The sequence below is a fragment of the Xenia sp. Carnegie-2017 genome, unplaced genomic scaffold, assembly GCF_021976095.1.
Source record: "Xenia sp. Carnegie-2017 unplaced genomic scaffold, XeniaSp_v1 HiC_scaffold_21, whole genome shotgun sequence".
Lineage (NCBI taxonomy): Eukaryota > Metazoa > Cnidaria > Anthozoa > Malacalcyonacea > Xeniidae > Xenia > Xenia sp. Carnegie-2017.
In genome coordinates this window covers 6,152,726-6,170,369 of record NW_025813484.1, presented here as the reverse complement: position 1 = coordinate 6,170,369, position 17,644 = coordinate 6,152,726, and the positions used below count along the sequence as shown (strand labels likewise).

The 17,644-nt window shown below is 37.0% G+C and overlaps 2 protein-coding genes and 1 long non-coding RNA gene across 3 annotated transcripts; 2 read left to right on the top strand and 1 right to left on the bottom strand.

Annotated features, from left to right (window-relative positions):
- Nucleotides 1–392: 392 nt before the first annotated feature.
- LOC124444077 (zinc finger protein 239-like) lies at nucleotides 393–3,185 on the top strand. The gene is made up of 2 exons (XM_046994660.1): nucleotides 393–791; nucleotides 2,199–3,185. The coding sequence occupies exons 1-2, from the start codon at nucleotides 722–724 to the stop codon at nucleotides 2,972–2,974; spliced, it is 846 nt and encodes a 281-aa protein (XP_046850616.1). The 5' UTR covers nucleotides 393–721; the 3' UTR covers nucleotides 2,975–3,185.
- On the bottom strand, nucleotides 3,182–17,597 carry LOC124443483 (probable ATP-dependent RNA helicase DHX34). Its single transcript, XM_046993939.1, has 17 exons — nucleotides 17,512–17,597; nucleotides 16,884–17,011; nucleotides 16,274–16,387; nucleotides 15,124–15,233; nucleotides 14,873–15,010; nucleotides 13,660–13,794; nucleotides 12,440–12,494; nucleotides 11,044–11,221; nucleotides 10,749–10,788; nucleotides 9,811–9,864; nucleotides 9,284–9,364; nucleotides 9,063–9,218; nucleotides 8,202–8,309; nucleotides 7,998–8,094; nucleotides 7,010–7,300; nucleotides 5,738–6,066; nucleotides 3,182–4,625 (listed from the first exon to the last, which is right to left on the bottom strand). The coding sequence occupies exons 1-17, from the start codon at nucleotides 17,595–17,597 to the stop codon at nucleotides 3,246–3,248; spliced, it is 3,480 nt and encodes a 1,159-aa protein (XP_046849895.1). The 3' UTR covers nucleotides 3,182–3,245.
- LOC124444079 lies at nucleotides 4,821–5,318 on the top strand. Its single transcript, XR_006947820.1, has 3 exons — nucleotides 4,821–4,958; nucleotides 5,033–5,066; nucleotides 5,160–5,318. It is a non-coding gene; the product is annotated as an uncharacterized LOC124444079 (long non-coding RNA).
- Nucleotides 17,598–17,644: the final 47 nt, after the last annotated feature.

The following is a 17,644-nucleotide window of genomic DNA, read 5'->3' as shown; positions in this document are numbered from 1 at the left end:
AATTTAGTGCTCATCAGAGATCAAAAGTATCATACATGGCAAAGATAGTAGTCATTCCCAAATCTAAACGAAAAGGTTACTGACTAATAGTTCATTTCACTTGGCAATTCAGAGTTTAAACTCCCGCTAAATTTGTGTATTTTGCTGGCGGGGTTCGTTTGTAAGCGTACAACGGCAGTGTAACTGTTCTTATTGCTATGAAAGGCGTGCACTCATTAACTTTGTGAATATAGACTTTTGTGTTTTAGATTTATAATTGGCATGTTTGTATTCTTTTTATTAAGCTTGCACATTACGAAAGTTTAACAGCTGTCGCGAGATTCCTATGGACGGCGCGCTCGCCCTGAAAAGAACAACGACAAGAAACGCGCGAGGTATTGTATGCTGCCACGAGATTCGAAACGATTCATTGATTTTTCAAAATACGCAATAAATTATTCACAATGCATTGTGCCGACGCATTGTTCGTTAAGGCGACCACGAGTGTTCTGATTGGTCGGTTGTTTGAATGTGCGGTACTCGACTGCTTGATACATTGTCCATTACGAATGAACCTCAGAACACCTGTTACCATATAAGTGATGGTATATAAGACCTGACAAATCCACTTCAAGTCACCAGTCGCTTTCACAACATCACTGAACGTGCATCGTTTATTAAACAACGTAAAAAAGATTTAGCCAAATAGACTTTCAACGACGTTCAGTTTTTCAGCTTCAAAATGCCACATTCGTTTTTGGTGAAGAAAAAGGATTTCAAAAAACCATTAGCCGTGCAGTTTGGCGATAGAGGTATGTAGAAAGCGTTTCTCGTATCATCCTAAGTCATAGACTACTTTTTGAAGACGGAAATGCATGCATAATCTCGAAATAGTTAGTGTGGACGCAGCAACTGAAAATGACTGTTTACGTACGCGCATGCACCTCGGCGTTTTAATAACATCATTATGATGCTGAAGTTGGCAAGTGTACGGGATGTTAGAAAAGTTCATAAAGATATACATCACGAGCAGATAAGAACTTGCAAAGAAATTGCGAACAATTGAATAAAAAAAAAGAAACGACTATCGCACCAATAGTTGCGACAAAAGTTTTCAAATCAAGGCCGTCATGGGTGAGTCGAACCCCAGCTGTTGCCTAATAGGCTATACCAATTTCATTACAATTTGTCTTTTATACATGCAGTTAATCCCATAATATGATTAATATAGCTTGTATATTTTTTATACAAACTTACATGATGAGCACAGGTGAACACACGGAGAAAAAAGCAAGAGCTATTCCGCGCATTCGGAAAACTTCGTCCATTTCTTGCGTTTTCTTGCACTGATTTCTGCACAATTGGCGTGTTTAATGTTGTGATCTGGTTCGATTTGCATACGAAGTTATTGAATTTGATAATCGCTTTGCCCATCGAAAACTTCACGTAGAGAATGAAGAAGTATCTACGATCACAACATCCAATGCAATTCACATCAGCCCATTTTTGCATTTCGACCGCCAAATTTGAACATCTTGAGAAAACCGTTACTCAGACTTGTACAAATAATAATAAAAATTCAAATTGTTATTGTAACTTGATGAATGGAGCACTCCAGACTTTAGGAATGATTTCGCAAATGCATCCGCACCGGACCGGAACACGACGAACTCGGAGAAAAAATTCAAACGAGAACCACCATAGAGCTCGAGAGTATTGAAGTAGTCGGGAAGTGAGATATTTTCACGATGAAAACTCAACTCCCGAGAACGTTGCAAGAGCTTTTTTGTCCCAGTAGAGGCAGAGAGGCCTGCAATGCTAGACTGACGCCACATGGTCATAAAGAGCTCCCACTGAGTGGCGCACGTGTTTAAAACAAACAAGTTGATTGTCCAATTGAACGTCCAAGTGGTTAGACATTAGCGGCAAATTCAAATTACGTTTAAGACAAGAGAACTTTTACAGTCAAAACAAAATGCGCTTTTCAGTACAGAAAATCGGAAAAATATGCATCCGTAAATGCTACTAGTATGAAATGAAATTATGAGTGGTTTCAAGCATTCAACTGTCTTAAATTGTTGTTTCTTGGTACAGAAATATCATCGACTTATGTGATAAGATAGACCTCCATTTACCATAAAGTTGAATTCAGTTTGCTGTGTTTACGAATCAAGTAATTTTATTTTGTTTTCAACTAAATATTTTTGATACTATTTTAGTATTCCCCGAAGCGATGCATTATTTCCCTTTTCCCGTACAAGACATCCCGCAGCTTTTGTCGTTTCCCGTACCTTTTCCGGCCGCGTACGCCTTATTCCGAGAATATCCGATGCATTTGATGCCAGCGGGGCCTGTCGGGACGCCGTATCCTGTGATCCGCGAGCTTCGACCCGCGATGAACGAAAGCATGCACGACAATGGGAAATGCAAAGAAAAGACTTCGGAGGACGATAAAAAACCCGAAGAGAACGCGACGTTCAAATGCCCACACTGCAGTAAAGTTTTCACGCGATCCTGGAACTTTCATCGTCACGTGCTCATACACAGCGGACAGAAACCATACAAGTGCGAGAATTGCCCAAAGGCTTTCGCTCTTGCTGCTCATCTAAAGATTCACAATAGAATACATACCGGCGAGAAACCATACACCTGTAATATATGCCAACGAGGTTTTGCCCAACTGACTAATCTTCAGCGGCACATTCTCACTCACACCGGACAAAAGCCCCACAAATGCACGTATTGTCCGAAAGCTTTCGTCAGCTCCAGCGACCTCAGACGTCATGTAAGAATCCACACGGGAGAGCGACCGTACAAATGCAAGCAGTGTACTAAAGCGTTTACCACATCCGGTAATCTGCAATCGCACATACTGACGCACACGGGAGAAAAACCGTACCAATGCAAAATCTGCAAGTGGAAGTTTATATCATCCAGCAATTTACGTACGCACATGCGCATTCATCACACAAACCAGGAGACTGGTAAAGAATAGAGAGAGGATAGTCCCAGTAAAAATTATAAGACCGAGTTCTTCTCTGAACAATGTGTCGACACTGGACTCGAATAGAAAAGTAAAATTTTGTAAATAAAATGAAGAGATTTGGTTAGCCGACCACAATATTGTTTCTGTACATATTTGCCACCAATCGAATATGATTTGCAAAGTAGACATTCTATGAAAAAATTAAAAATACGAAGATGAATTTTGTCTAAATGTTTATTGTCTGTAGGCGCAAACTTTACAGTCGTAAAGAAAAAAGATTTTATTTGTGACTTCTCTTGTGACGAAGTATTTCGGTTACAGTAAACTTGAACTCTTTATTACAATCGGGACAAAAGAACAATTTTCTCAATCGGTTTAAATCGCTGTCCTCGGCATCTCCTTCAGACTCGTCTTTCTTAAAAGGTTTTTTTTCAACGCCTGTCTCTTGTAAGCAATGTTTCTCGTGTTCTATCCTCTCGAGTACCGTGACCACCATTTTGGTCCCGCACTTTTCGCACGTCCAATGCCTCTGAATATACTGCGCTGCCTGCGAGGCTACCTGGGCCTCAATTTCATCTCTCAGATCGTTATACGTAAAGAAATCATTCACTTTGACTCCTCCCTTTCGAGGATGAGCCTCTACTACGGCTTTCCTGTCACCGAGAAATGGGGCAAGAGCGCCGAGCCGAACATCCGAGTGATGGGAACGGGTTATTTCATCGTCTTCCAATTTGCCAGTGACATTATAGTGGTGACCAAGGTTACCTATATAAAGGTTTCCCACATCAGTCAGATGTAGACGTTTCATAGAGTAGCTAACATTACAGTCAAGAAATTCGGAAAGTTTCGTCGAAAGTATATACTCAAGATACTCGGTATCGTTACCAGTCTCCCGACGGGATTCCTCAATCTTGCATTTCAACAACGCATCCCACGTGCTCCGTAAGTGTATCACGGAAGAGATAATTTTCTGAGCATGCTCAGAATCGGGTATACCGAGTTCAATCCAATCGTCAATGACTAGCCGGGTACAATCAACATTAGAATCGATACCACGTCCAAACAACAATAACGTTTGCAAACCGGGTACTCGCATTACAGTCATGACGTACGGTTTTCGCGTCTCCAAGAGACTGACGTACGACATTAACTCGTGATCATTTCGGATGTCGTCGTGAAAATGTCGTGAATCCTTCACCATTTTCTCGGATCTAACAACGGACGCGCTCGGCTTGACATGTATAGCAGTCAACAAATCAGGTTGACTCACGAAAACACAAGTCGGATGAAGCATTAAATACTGTTTGTTTACTGTATGAAAAACATGTTCAGATACATTTTTGGACGCGTTGTGTTCGTCAGGGATAGCCATTTGTGGATACAGACCGCAGCACAAGATAATTTTAAGCAAGTTTATATCCTTCAACGTAAAAGATCGCCGTAGTATAGAATTGCGTTGAAGCTTGTCCATGTCGTGAATCAGTTTGAATTCCAAATCCCGTACATCCGTTTCCATTCCTTTGTCCTCATCGTTATCATTGTCTATCCCTTGTTGTCCCAGTTTCAAGAGTTGAGGTCGTCGTGGACCCCTGCCGTGTTCTTTCTTCAATTTTCGTAGTTTGTCGCGATTTTCTCGTTTCCTTTCACGGGAATTTTGCGTCTGAAAGCAAGAAGATGAGTAGTTGAATACAAAAATAAAAAAACAAATATTTTTTGAACGTTGGCGGACTCTACAAAGATAAATTACTGCTAACAGTTATCAGAAATGTGTATAAATAAAAACTTCACAAAAAGAAAGACCCCCACTAAATAAATTATTTTAAGTGCTAAATAAATAAATCCAGCCGACCTCTAAAACACCAAAAACGATGGCCCTGTTTTGATACGATAATCTGGGTATTCTTTAAACTGCATTACAGGATGACTGTTACTAAAGAACAATGTTGCTGAATGGTGAGTGAAACTGACCAATAAAGAACAATGTTGCTGAATGGTGAGTGAAACTGACCATACCACCACTTTTTAAAGCTCACTTTCATGTAGGGTATTCTTTAAACTGCATTACAGGATGACTGTTACTAAAGAACAATGTTGCTGAATGGTGAGTGAAACTGACCATACCACCACCTTTTAAAGCTCACTTTCATGTAGGATATTTTTAAATTCAAGAGACGATACCTGTTGTGTGATTTAGATTGCATGATGAAGAGAAAATAAACGTAATTGTAAACCATCGTAAAAAAGCCTTCGTGCAAAGATTTTAGGTTCAGTTCCCATTACATGAAGTATGTACTCACATTTCCTAACTATTTGCATGTGATTTCCTAATTTGATGTCACTTTTGCAAGAAAGTTATTTTTTCATATGTCACAATACAACTGATATAAATAGAAGTAAAAGAAATTAGATTAGTCACTATAGTCAGTAGAGTTATTAGAATGCTATGTAGCCCGAGATTGTTGCAAGCATATCGTACTTCTTTCTCCATAAATTCCACAACTAAGAGGATTTGAGTGCAGATCAATTTGTTGGATGAGCTCAACGAATTCTGCGACAATACGTCCTTCTTTCATAAAACAAAGTAACCTCATTCTTCACACGGTAGTTGACAAGTTACTGTAAGTCTAAGTAGTGCTGTGTAGAATTATCTCGGATTCAATAATTTAAAATTTATAACAATATCTCGGTGAGGGAGGGGAGTAACAAAGAGCTTTTTGTGTTGTGTTTAGGACCGCAATCAGAAACACTCAAAAAAATGATTTTGAGACAAACCTTTTCCTTCAATAAGCCATGATCGTGTAACAGCATTTCGAATTGTTCTTTCAATTTGACCATTTCGTAAAACCGCTGTTCTTCAAGACCGCGTCTTCGACACCACTTCCGGCTCGACGAACCTTTACTTTTGGCATGCAACCATTCGTCAAACGCGTTCAATAATGTGAACGGATCCCCGTGCTCCGATTCCAGCAGTTGCCTTGAACTCATCACATCCGGGTCGTTGGTGAAACGGCGCGTGAAAGGAGACTGGACGCTCATTGCAGCGGCGATTGTTAGGACTGGGTCGACCATATGAAATACGGAACCCATAATCAGCATTTTACCTAAATGATGAACAATAAACTCTTATAGAAAACTCCTATGGCATTTTATATTAACCTTTTTTGGAAGGAATATCAGGGACTTGCTTTGCGCGCCAGATGCCAGTTGCACGAAGGTCGAATAGCGCTATCCATTGAACAGCAATATTTTTGAACGTTTCAAAAATCTCTTGAAAAGGACAAATCAACGATTTGAACTGTGCAATTAATGAAATACAATATTGGTTCAACAATTACAAAGTTTCATGATCGTAAAGAAAATATAACCACTTTTTTCACAAGTTTTAAAATTTTTGCTATCCAATGGATAACGGTATCCTGGCTTCGTGCAATCGGCCCCAGTCTGTTCATGTTTTTACACGGGAACTTTAAAGATGCACAGTGGGTGACCGAAAAAGTACCCCTCCCCCCCTTAAAATACGGGTTTCGGTACACAAACTTTGCAAAATTAAACCGCCATATTTTCAACTGGTTGTTAAATTTCACGAGCTTTACTATGGAGCCTAAGTCTTTGAGATTAAGAGTTTTGATTTTTCTTCAAAAAACGTTTTGATTTCTGGGTTGAAAACGAGTTTATGCTTTAAAGCTTTTTGAAAAATATATCACGATAGGAATAACTATACCAAGAGAATGAAGAGATATTTAAATTTTTTCTTCATAAACAAATTGAAGAGTGAGTGTCAACCATCATGCAATGCGCGCGTTATATTACTGGGAATTTTTCGAAGCAGTATCCTTCGAGTAATCCTTCGTAGTCGCTGTAATCCTTGTTAAATTATTCGTTTTTTAAGTAATAATAGCTGATATATCTGATTCTACAGTAGTTTCGCTATTTTTTGTAAAGAAATCTGAGATTATCCAAGTCAACGTAAAATACAGGAAAACGCGCACAATGCATTATGGTTGATACTCACTCGAGAAAAACATCAATAATGTCAGATCATACCGATCACGACGTCAACCGGCAATTGTGCCAGCATTTGACCGGTCGGAGTTATTTCCTCGTTGCTATCCAGCGCTCCCTGTTGCCTCAGCACATACACCGAGTTCTCAATGGAGGATTTGGGCGGAGGTTCAATGAAAGGAAAGTTACGTACATCGGGGATACCAAGGGATATCATCTGCAAAATGATACTGTCGAGGGGAGCACGATGGATCTCGGGAGTTGAATACTGGGCAAATTCCTCGTAATCACTTTCTGCATACAAACGAAAACAAACACCCGGTCCAGTACGACCTGAAGTGAATGAAACATTTGTGAAACAAATACTGTTTTTGAATCACTTTTTTTGCATAATTTTACACTAATGTAATGCATTCTTGCATCCTTGCATCAGTCGAAGGAAGTCTGGCTTAATCAATTGGGTCTATTGTCCTTGTTTAATCGATAATACCTATCTATCTATCTATCTATCTATCTATCTATCTATCTATGTATGTGTGTATGTATGTATGTATGTATGTATGTATGTATGTATGTATGTATGTATGTATGTATGTATGTATGTATGTATGTATGTATGTATGTATGTATGTATGTATGTATGTATGTATGTATGTATGTATGTATGTATGTATGTATGTATGTATGTATGTATGTATGTATGTATGTATGTATGTATGTATGTATGTATGTATGTATGTATGTATCTATGTATGTATCTATCTATCTATCTATCTATCTATATCTCTATCTATCTATCTATCGATCTATCTATGTGACACCAGCACACTCTATTATATCGCTCGATTCTTGAATTGCAAAGATTTATTCATTTCATTGCATTACGTATGACGTTGACACATTTTGTGTGTATCTTTCATTTCTCACACTACAAAGATTTATTCATTACATTGCATCACATGCGACACCAACAAACTTAACGTGCGTCACTCGCTTCTTATACAAAGAAATCTTTTTTCACATTACTAACCAGCTCGGCCCTTTCTTTGCTCAGCACTTGCTTGACTGATCCAAAACTCCTCGAGTTTCCGAATTTTAGTTATAGAATCATAACTCATTTCTTTTACCTAAAGGGAATATGTGCTTTATAAGAAGCTTAACTTGTTGACTAAGAATGCTAATAAAAGCTCACTATTTTCAATTCACTCTTATCCAATTCATATTTTCCATTTACCTTTCCAGAATCAACGATAAAACGCACTCCATCTATGGTCACGGATGTTTCTGCAATATTCGTAGATACGATGCATTTTCTAACTCCTTCTGGTGGTACATCAAAAACCTGTAGATTTGAAAACAATTGACACTGTTTCGAAAAATGACACAATCGCAGGAGTAACATTGAACTGCTGAAACGACACCACTATTGATGTTTCATAAGTTAAGTCGAACTACATCATATTTCCTAAAGAACCATGAAAATTGCTAAAGCGTGTGTTTTCCATCAAAACCTTGTCAATTGTGAGTTGAAAATAATTTCGTGGCTGGAATGAACATATGAGCTAAACAAGCATTAAATATACAGAACATTAACTGTACATAGACTAATATAGAAAGCACTGTGCAAGAGCAATAATTTCATAGGTGATGGCATATTTTATATATACTACATGAAACTTTAAGCTTTTACTTGCTGACGACAGAAGCAAAGACGTGTAAAAACACTTAAATATCGTGTTGTTAAATTTAAGCATCGTGTTGTCACACTTAAAAATCGTGTTATCGTTTTTGAACATCGTGTTTTCAAACTCAAACATTGTTTTATCGCACTTACATATCGCGTTGTCAAACTTGAACATCGTATTATCAAAAAAAAACATCACACTAGAACATCGTGTAGTCAAACTTAAACACCGTGTTGTTACATTTAAGCATCGTGTTATCGTTCTTAAACATCGTGTTGGCAAACTTAGACATCTCTTTGCCACACTGAAAAATCGTGTTACGAACTTAGACATCGTTTTCTCAAACTTAAACATAGCTTTGACACGCTCAAGCATCGTGTCATCACAATAAAGATCAGCAGCTCTGCTACCTTATCCTGTTCCTCTATAGACAGAGCGCTATGTAATGGAAGCACGATCCATTTCTGAGTCTGCTGTGCATATTCTTCAGCGGCGTCCAGTACGGCAGAAATTTCGGCCATACCACTGAGGAAGATCAATAAATCTCCTCTCTCGTCGGCAGAATACTACGAGGAAAGGAAAATCGAATAATTGCATATTATAGGGTATTATGACTGAAACATTTTATCACCTTGGTGTCGATAGTCTGAAGAATTTGCAGATAAGGTCTGGGATCAAGTCGTTCAGATCCACGTGATTGCACAGTTGCTATCTAAGAACAATATGGGGAATAAAGTAAATGGTTTGAACCCAGGAGTATCGTTATATGTTTGTAAAAGATGATCGTCCAGGTTAATAAAGTCCTGACAAGGACTGTTTTTGATGTTGTTGACTGACGTTTCGACAACCTTAGCGGTAGTCATCTTCAGAGTCAAATGGCTCTGAAGATGACTACCGCTAAGGTTGTCGAAACGTCAGTCAACAACATCAAAAACAGTCCTTCTCAGGACTTTATTAACCTGGACGATCATCTTTTACAAACATAATATGGGGAATATGGAGATAAGGACTGGAAGTCAGTCGTTCACATCCACGTGATTATACAGCTGAGCTCTAAGCAAAAAACCTATCCGTCTCACTTAGTGGCCTACCATGAAATGTTCTAACACTCCAAGGCAAAATGTTTACAATACACAAACACTTATCAAGTTAACTTACGTCTATCGACGGTGGCTTATAACGTACTTCAATGGGAAATAGACGACCAGGAACCTGCAAAGCGGGAAAGAGTTAGCTCTAATCTTCCAATCTTGTGATCATGCGTTTGATAAAAAGTAATCAGTAGTGAGGCCAGCCACAAGCTCGGTGGTAAAAACAATAGATTCATAAAGAATTATAAAATAAACACAATGAAACGCGTGCGATGATTGGTCTATAGCCGTGTTTGCATTAGCCAGTGCAAAACGGATCTGAGCTCAACCAATCAAATCAATCGAAACAATAAATCAATCAAAGAGAATTTGCAAATCAATCATGAACATCTTTTAGAGGAAAAATAAAAACGTTTGTTTTAAATTTGTCTGTTTCATTATTGTTATTTTATAAAAGAAATAAAGATGTTTTTCGTGTTTGCACTGGCTTATACAAACCTCGGAGACGTTTGTCGGAACTCTTGAGCTTGTGCAACCCTCGACCTTCGGTCTCGGGCTTGCACTGATCTGCTCTCAATCGAGTTCATCCAAAAGTCAACTCGGTTTGCATAAGCCTGTGCAAACACAGTAAACATCTTTTCTTTCAAATCAAATCAAAAAATTGTTCAATATGAATACATCTTGCAGTTTTTACAACCGAACTACATGTATAATACACCATTATTATCTATAGTTACAATAATACAGTTATTTACAAGCATTAAGATTAATAAAAGTAAAACTTAAATAAAGATTAAATAAAAGATAAATTACATAAGCAGATCGAATGTACAACATATGGGCAACCTACAATTTAAGAGATATGTTCGTTTAAGAAATTTGGAATAAAAGAGTTTTTAAAACGATTTGTGCAATATCTTTCTCACATGGTGAATGCTAATCACGACAATACAACATGATTAAATTGGCGGGCTCGCCACGCTATTGGTGTTAGCGGATTCATACCTGTATGACAGGCGCACCGGAGAAGTAGGTGGCAAACAACCTGAAAACAAGAAAAGAAATCATATCAAGAAATTTCGACGAACCAAAACCATGAGAAGGCAAAAGACGAGAAAGAAAATGATATAGAGACAAAAAAAAACACGAAGGTGAATAAAGAAAATGGAGCAAGGGGGGAGTGATTTGAGATAAAATACAAGGAAGGGAAAATAACAAAGAAAAAACTAAAATAGGACGAAAGAAAAGAATGCACTTAAAATATTTTCTACAACGATTAATTTTCACGTTGTTTTCTCACTCGATGTTGATGGTCGCTGACATAAGGATCAATTTTAAATCACTTCTTGCTCTCACCAATCCCTTAAGAACCCCGAGTAAAAAGTCCCCGTGAATATGGCGCTCGTGAACTTCGTCCATCACGATGATATTGTACTGAGATAACGATGGATCCGACGATAACTGACGTAATAACAAACCTGTGATGGACATAAAATACAAATGAAGAACAATCATTACATTTGAAAATCTCTCCGATATTCCCACTCTAAAGTGCGTATCAATAATAGTTTATAAAATAAAAATAATAAAACGTGTGCGCTTACCACCGATCTGAGCTCAATCAATTAATTCAATCAAAGAGAATTTGCAAATCGATCAAGAATACATGTTACACGAGAATTAAAACATTTGTTATAAATTTATCTGCTTCGCATTACAATTATTTTTTATAAGAAATAAAAGATTTTTTTGTGTTTGCATTGGCTTCTGCAAACCTCGGAGACGCACACGAGAACTCTCAACCTTCGGTTTCGAGTTTGCACTGATCTGCTCTCGAGTTCTCCCAAATGTCCCCTCGGCTTGCATAAGCCTGTGCAAACACAGTAAACATCTTTTATTTCGTGCATTTGATGCTGTGTTATACGCTTATATTTTTACACAACAAGAAAGAAGAGCTCTTTAGCTTTCCAATGATTTGTTTTTCGTTTTACAACAATCAGAAATGACTGAATATTCCTTAAAGAAAAATTGCAAGTGAAAATTTCATTTGAACAGCAACGGGGATTGAGTGCATTTGATGAAGTGTCACTGCCGCTTCAAACAAAACCAAATGAAACAACGGGTTTCCCCTGAGTTGTATTTTACGCTAGAAAATCTTCAATAATTGTATTCAATTTCCAGCGATAAAAAATGCAATTTCGACCCGCAAATTTCATTTAAGGAGTACTCAATTATTTCTACAATACATCTTGAGATTACAAAATATGCATCAAAACAAGACGAGAAGTGAACTGTAAATTTACGACTTTATAGGATGACTTTAAAATAAAGTCGAAAATTTACAGTTCACTTCTCGTCTTGTTTTGATGCATATTTTGCAATCTCAAGATGTCTTGCTTTTTCGGAATTTGCTTTGAACTATATTTCTTTAAATTGTCGGCTGGTAATGGTTTTTATTTCTACTCAAATGTTGTTATGAAATAATAAATTTGCCAATAATAAAATAAAGACTTTGCCGTGATGACAAGTTTAAAAATTGTTTTAAAAAGAGCAAATACCATAGTGAATGGTAAAAATAATAAAATAGTTCTTAAAACCAGAACACTAACCTAACAATTCTAAAAGAATTCTAAGAGAAGCAAACGTCTCCTTAGCTAATTGATATTTCTAGAAAGGGGAAACTGTTTTTATCGTACCTTCGGTAAGAAAAAGAATCTTCGTTCGCCTTGTTTTACTTGTTTCAAATCTAATCTACAAATTGGATTGGTGTAAAATTACTTATTTCGAATCTAATCCATAAACTGGATCGGTTGAACATTACTTATGTCGATCTAATGTGTAGAAACTGTATAGAGTTGGCGATTTTAAAAACATTTGCAATATAATTTGTACAACGAAAATTGGATCTTGCTTGACATTTTGAGCATAGTGTTAAAAAGCAGCGTGTTCTCCAGTGTGCGTCACGTCCGGTGAACTAGTCCCAGTCACAGCACTTCACGCAATGCTGCCACTCGTAGGAGAAATCCCCTACAGTAGGAGGATTAATGGTTTGTAGGTGGTAGGGGAAACCTACGGGGAAAACTGTAAAATGTAGGGAGATTGTAGGGAGAAAAGAAAATCGTTTAAAAATGAGCCTCCTTTTTGCCCAAAATACTCTTTTCTTCTTGTGTTTTCACCATTTAGCAAGTGATTGTAACAGAATCTTCCTTTTGGCATAATTTGTGACCATATATGGCAATAGAAGATCAGCAACTTAGCAAAACTCAGTGTGTCATTTTGCCACCTGCATGTCATTACTTCTACGACAAATTACTAACTTTGTCGTCTAGATGTTCTTTCTTAGTTTTCAATAAATCTTTTTTTGTATGCATTTTTTTAAAACAGACTAAAAAATTCAATGATCCGACCGGACGTAGGTATATAATAGAGGGCTTTGTTGCAGGGTAGGGGAAAAGTAGGGGAAAACAAGGAAAATCATCGTAGGGGGAGGTAGGTGGAAAACAAAGTTTTAGTTGGTGAAATGTTCATACACTGAGTGGCAGCACTGACTTCACGGTCAAACGCGAAAAAAGCCAACTTTGACGTCCAAAAAGTCAAGGAAGATCAAATTTTCGTCTTAAAAAATATATTGCAAATGTTTATAATATGGTCAACTCTATCTAAATTGATAATTTCCCCGAGGGTGATGCAGGCACTTTAATTATTTATGAAAATGATGATGAATTTGTAACAAATTCGAAACATTACTTTACAAATAAAATTTCTTGTTTCTTTCTCAAATATTGAGTTAAACACGAGTCTTTTATTCGGAGTATGCTTCATATTACATTCTTATTTATTCTATATGTTTTTCAGTACATTCGATCAGATGCGCAGTCTAACGTAGGACAAGATGTCTAAATACAAAATTTGGTACCTGATAAGCAACCTCTGAGCCATATTCATTCAAAGTCTCGTAACTCACGCGTTTCGCAAGCGATATACACGCTATACGACGTGGCTGTGTGCAAGCAATCTGCGAAAAGCCAGCAGCTAGTAGGTACTGGGGTATCTAAATATAAAATATAAAATAAAAACAATAAAACGCGTGCGCTGATTGGTCTAGAGCCGTGTTTGCATTAGCCTGTGCAAAAGAGACCTGAGCTCAACCAATCAAATCGAATGAAATCAATCAATCGACGTATCAAAGAGAGTTTGCAAATCGATCATGAATACATTTTCGAGGAAAATTAAACGTTTCTTTTACGTTTGCCTGTTTTGCATTGTTATATCATAAAAGAAATGAAAGATCTTTTTCGTGTTAGGACTGGCTTGCGCAAACCTCGAAGACGTTTGTGAGAATTCTGCAGCAGGTGCAACCCTCGACCTTCCGTCTTGGGCTTGTAATGATCTGCTCTCGAGTTCTCCTAAAGGTCTCCTCGGTTTGCATAAGCCTGTGCAAACACAGTAAACATCTTTTATTTCTAAAATAAAGCGAGAACAGCAAACATTTTATGAGCAATGACTTAATCTCATGTCACAAAGTTAAAATAAAGTTTTCATTTTAAAACCATCTAAAATGCACGGTAAAAGCTGCACTAAACATTACGACATGTACACAGAAAAATACTCAAAAATCCAACATTGTCATTTATTATGGAATTTACGTAATTCCCGCCTTGAATAACAATAATGGTACGTATGTGGAACTACATCCATTCATGGATAGAGAATGTTCATTTATGAAAAGGCATTATAGATATTAAAAACCCGTTATGGATTTTAAACTTTTTTTTGAAAGTTAAATCGATTTTAAAAACATTTGTAATATATTTGATAGGTAAAAACTTTTATCTCCGTCGGTTTCGGCCTACATGTACCTACCTACCGACTCCGCACCGGAAGTGACGTGAAAGAAGAAACGCTAGCGTCGAGAAATATAAACTTTCGTACAATAATAAAAAACTTCAGTTGGAAATAACGTCCCACCGGTGTTCTCCTTTTAACGCCACTTCCGGTGCCGAGTCATCTGCATCTAGGCATAAAAAGACCCACGAAGATAAAATTTTCGTCTCATCAAATATATTGCAAATGTCCTCAAAAAGTCATTTCCTCGACCCTGACATAGACAGTTTAAGAAAGCTACGTACTTGTGTTGACTTTCCGCAGCCGGTATCACCAGCAACGATAACAACTTGCTGCTCTTTCACATGCTTCACAATGGCATCTCGAAACTGACTTATGGGCAGGTTCTCCTGATCCGACTTCAGCTTTTGAAGTTTTGCAAACTGAAATACAAATCTCGTTGATTTTCGTGTTCCTTATGTTCGTACTTATGCTGAGTGATGCCAACATTATCAGAGGTGACACTAAAAGCAGGTAAACATAATGCGAATGCTACCTTTTGCTTTTGACAGAAGTCAAGATAGTAAAGAATTACGGATTTGAATTCCACTAAATCATTAACGGTTAACGAATCTGATTCGTCTCTTTGATTGCCACGATAATCAACTGTAAATTAGTAAATAAAAAAAGAGAAAGAATTAATCATACGCACAAAATTTTTTTGAAAGAAAGTAAAGTTGCATGTAAACGACTATCTGATTTGATTGCACGAAAGAGAAAGTTTCCGTATGCCATCACGCATGCGTGGATGTGTTGTAAATTATCTTTCGCATCGTTAAGATCCGCAATTACTGCGATACGAGGAAGTCAGTCGGCTTCCAATCGTTAACATACGTTAAATATTGATCTGGGGTGTTGGGAAAGTCATCTTTCATCCTGATTTTTTGGTTAAAATGACTATGGATGTTTTCATATTGTTCATATTGATATGAGTAGATATTTTACATGTTTATCAATATTTATGTTAAATTATATTTATAATTCTTAATTTGTATCTATCATAATCATTATTAAATGAAGACTATAAAAATCTAGATTTTAGACTTCTATTTTTATACTGCGTAGTTGCTTTTTATACATAGATGTAGTAATCTTTTAGGTTAATTTTGTATAGATTTTTTTACAAGGCCCTCAGAAAATCGGCTGTTTCAGTTCTTATAAATAGTTGTAGCGGTTTAGGATCCAGGTTGAGATGTTAATGTGTCGTTAAATGTGTAAATAATAGTAAAAATAGCAAGACCACATGACCTGAATTGTGCTGATAACTATATGAACATGCTGGTCTTGCTCCAGGATAGTGATTGCAAATGCATTAGATAAAGGGAAACTGCACCAAGAAAATTCCTTACATAAGCATGTAAAGCTTTTTATTGCTAATGGTTTTCATTAACACATTATTTTTTTTGTCATGCAATCTAAATTAAACTACTATCTGGAAATGGATGCAAATCAGTAATTTGATATTTATCACAACAGTTTCGCTCCGTAAGCTGGCCGCTTGTGAGCGTGCGCACGATCATGAGCCCTTTAACTAAAGTCCTGATTTTGTTTGACAGTCATGACTAATACACAAATAATACATATTTACAAGCAACTTTGCACTCCTTTGTTTCCTTATTTTACTTTGTATGTTGATATTTCAGTACCTTTGCCACGCAATAGTTTCTTCAGTGACCTGACATCTTTTCCAGCCAGAGAAATGTTGAATTTATATCTTTTATCGAAGGTTTCGGGTAACTCAAGGAATGAAGACACTTTCCCTATGCATAAGTAAATGTAAAAACGTCAGTAAGGTAAACCAACAAGACATGGTAAAAGTTTTTATTTTTTCATTCAAGCATGGCAAAGTGACATTTCTCGATTTCCTGCCATCTGGCTGGCTGCAGATTGGCCACGATATCTGGACAGTGGTCCAAAACTAATATTTTTTAAAAAAGTGAAATTTAAATTTTTAAAATTGATTTAAAAGCAATGTAAATTGTTCAAAAGGTGTATTCAGATAGCCCTCCTATGAATAAGACCCACAGGATTGTGACACTCAACTTCTTCCACAAAAAAAGCCCACCTGTGTATATGTAACACCAACTGTATATAAGCCCATCCACATGTAAGCCTATGCACCTCACCCCATACATCCAATACAATAATGCTCAGAAATCACAGCAATATTGCATACATTAGGCAGAAGTATAAATCCCCCCCACCATGTAAAAGCCTAAAGAGCCTCCATTATAGTTGTATAATCAAAATACTTACTTTTTGTGCCATGTCTTTCACTAGAACATTGAGAGTTGGTGGTGTCCACATTGCTTTGCCTCTTTCTTCTTTGATATTTTTGATATCTCTCGAGAAACAACCAAAAATCTTTATACTGCTTGCTATTCCTAAATTGATAAAAAAAGGGTTATAACAGAATCCAGAAAGGCAGGGCTGGCAAAAGTGAGTTAACTCTAAGCACATGCATCATATAAAGCACAACTATGTACCATTCATGTGAAATTCAAATAAGGCTGCAGGATCCCTTGAGGTTTGTGGAAGCAATGGTAGGATTTTAACTGATATGAATTCGTCAAAGTACATCATTGCCAATCCATTCGATATGAAAAAGAATTTCTTATACAAAAATTCCCTATTTTATAGTTATCATCCCAACCATTCGTGATCATTTGATTCAAACATCATACGAAAAAAACAGAAAGCCGTTCACGAAGGCATGGACATTGTAAATCATGACTATTTTGATCTAGCAACGAGCATTGATGATGGATTTGCAAGATTGCTATTGACGGCACTCTATTAGATAATATGGACGTTCGCATCATATAGTTCAAAATATTTCTAGATAGAACATGGTGGGAATGCAAATTAAAAATATTTACATTACTTTTTTATGGCGTCATTTTCCGTAAAGAAAACATCATCTAAAATCTCACGACAAGCTTTCCAATCGAAATCAATAAAATCCGCCATGTTTAATTGAAAGTTTTGAACTTTGCAGGCAGAAATTTAGGGCCGTA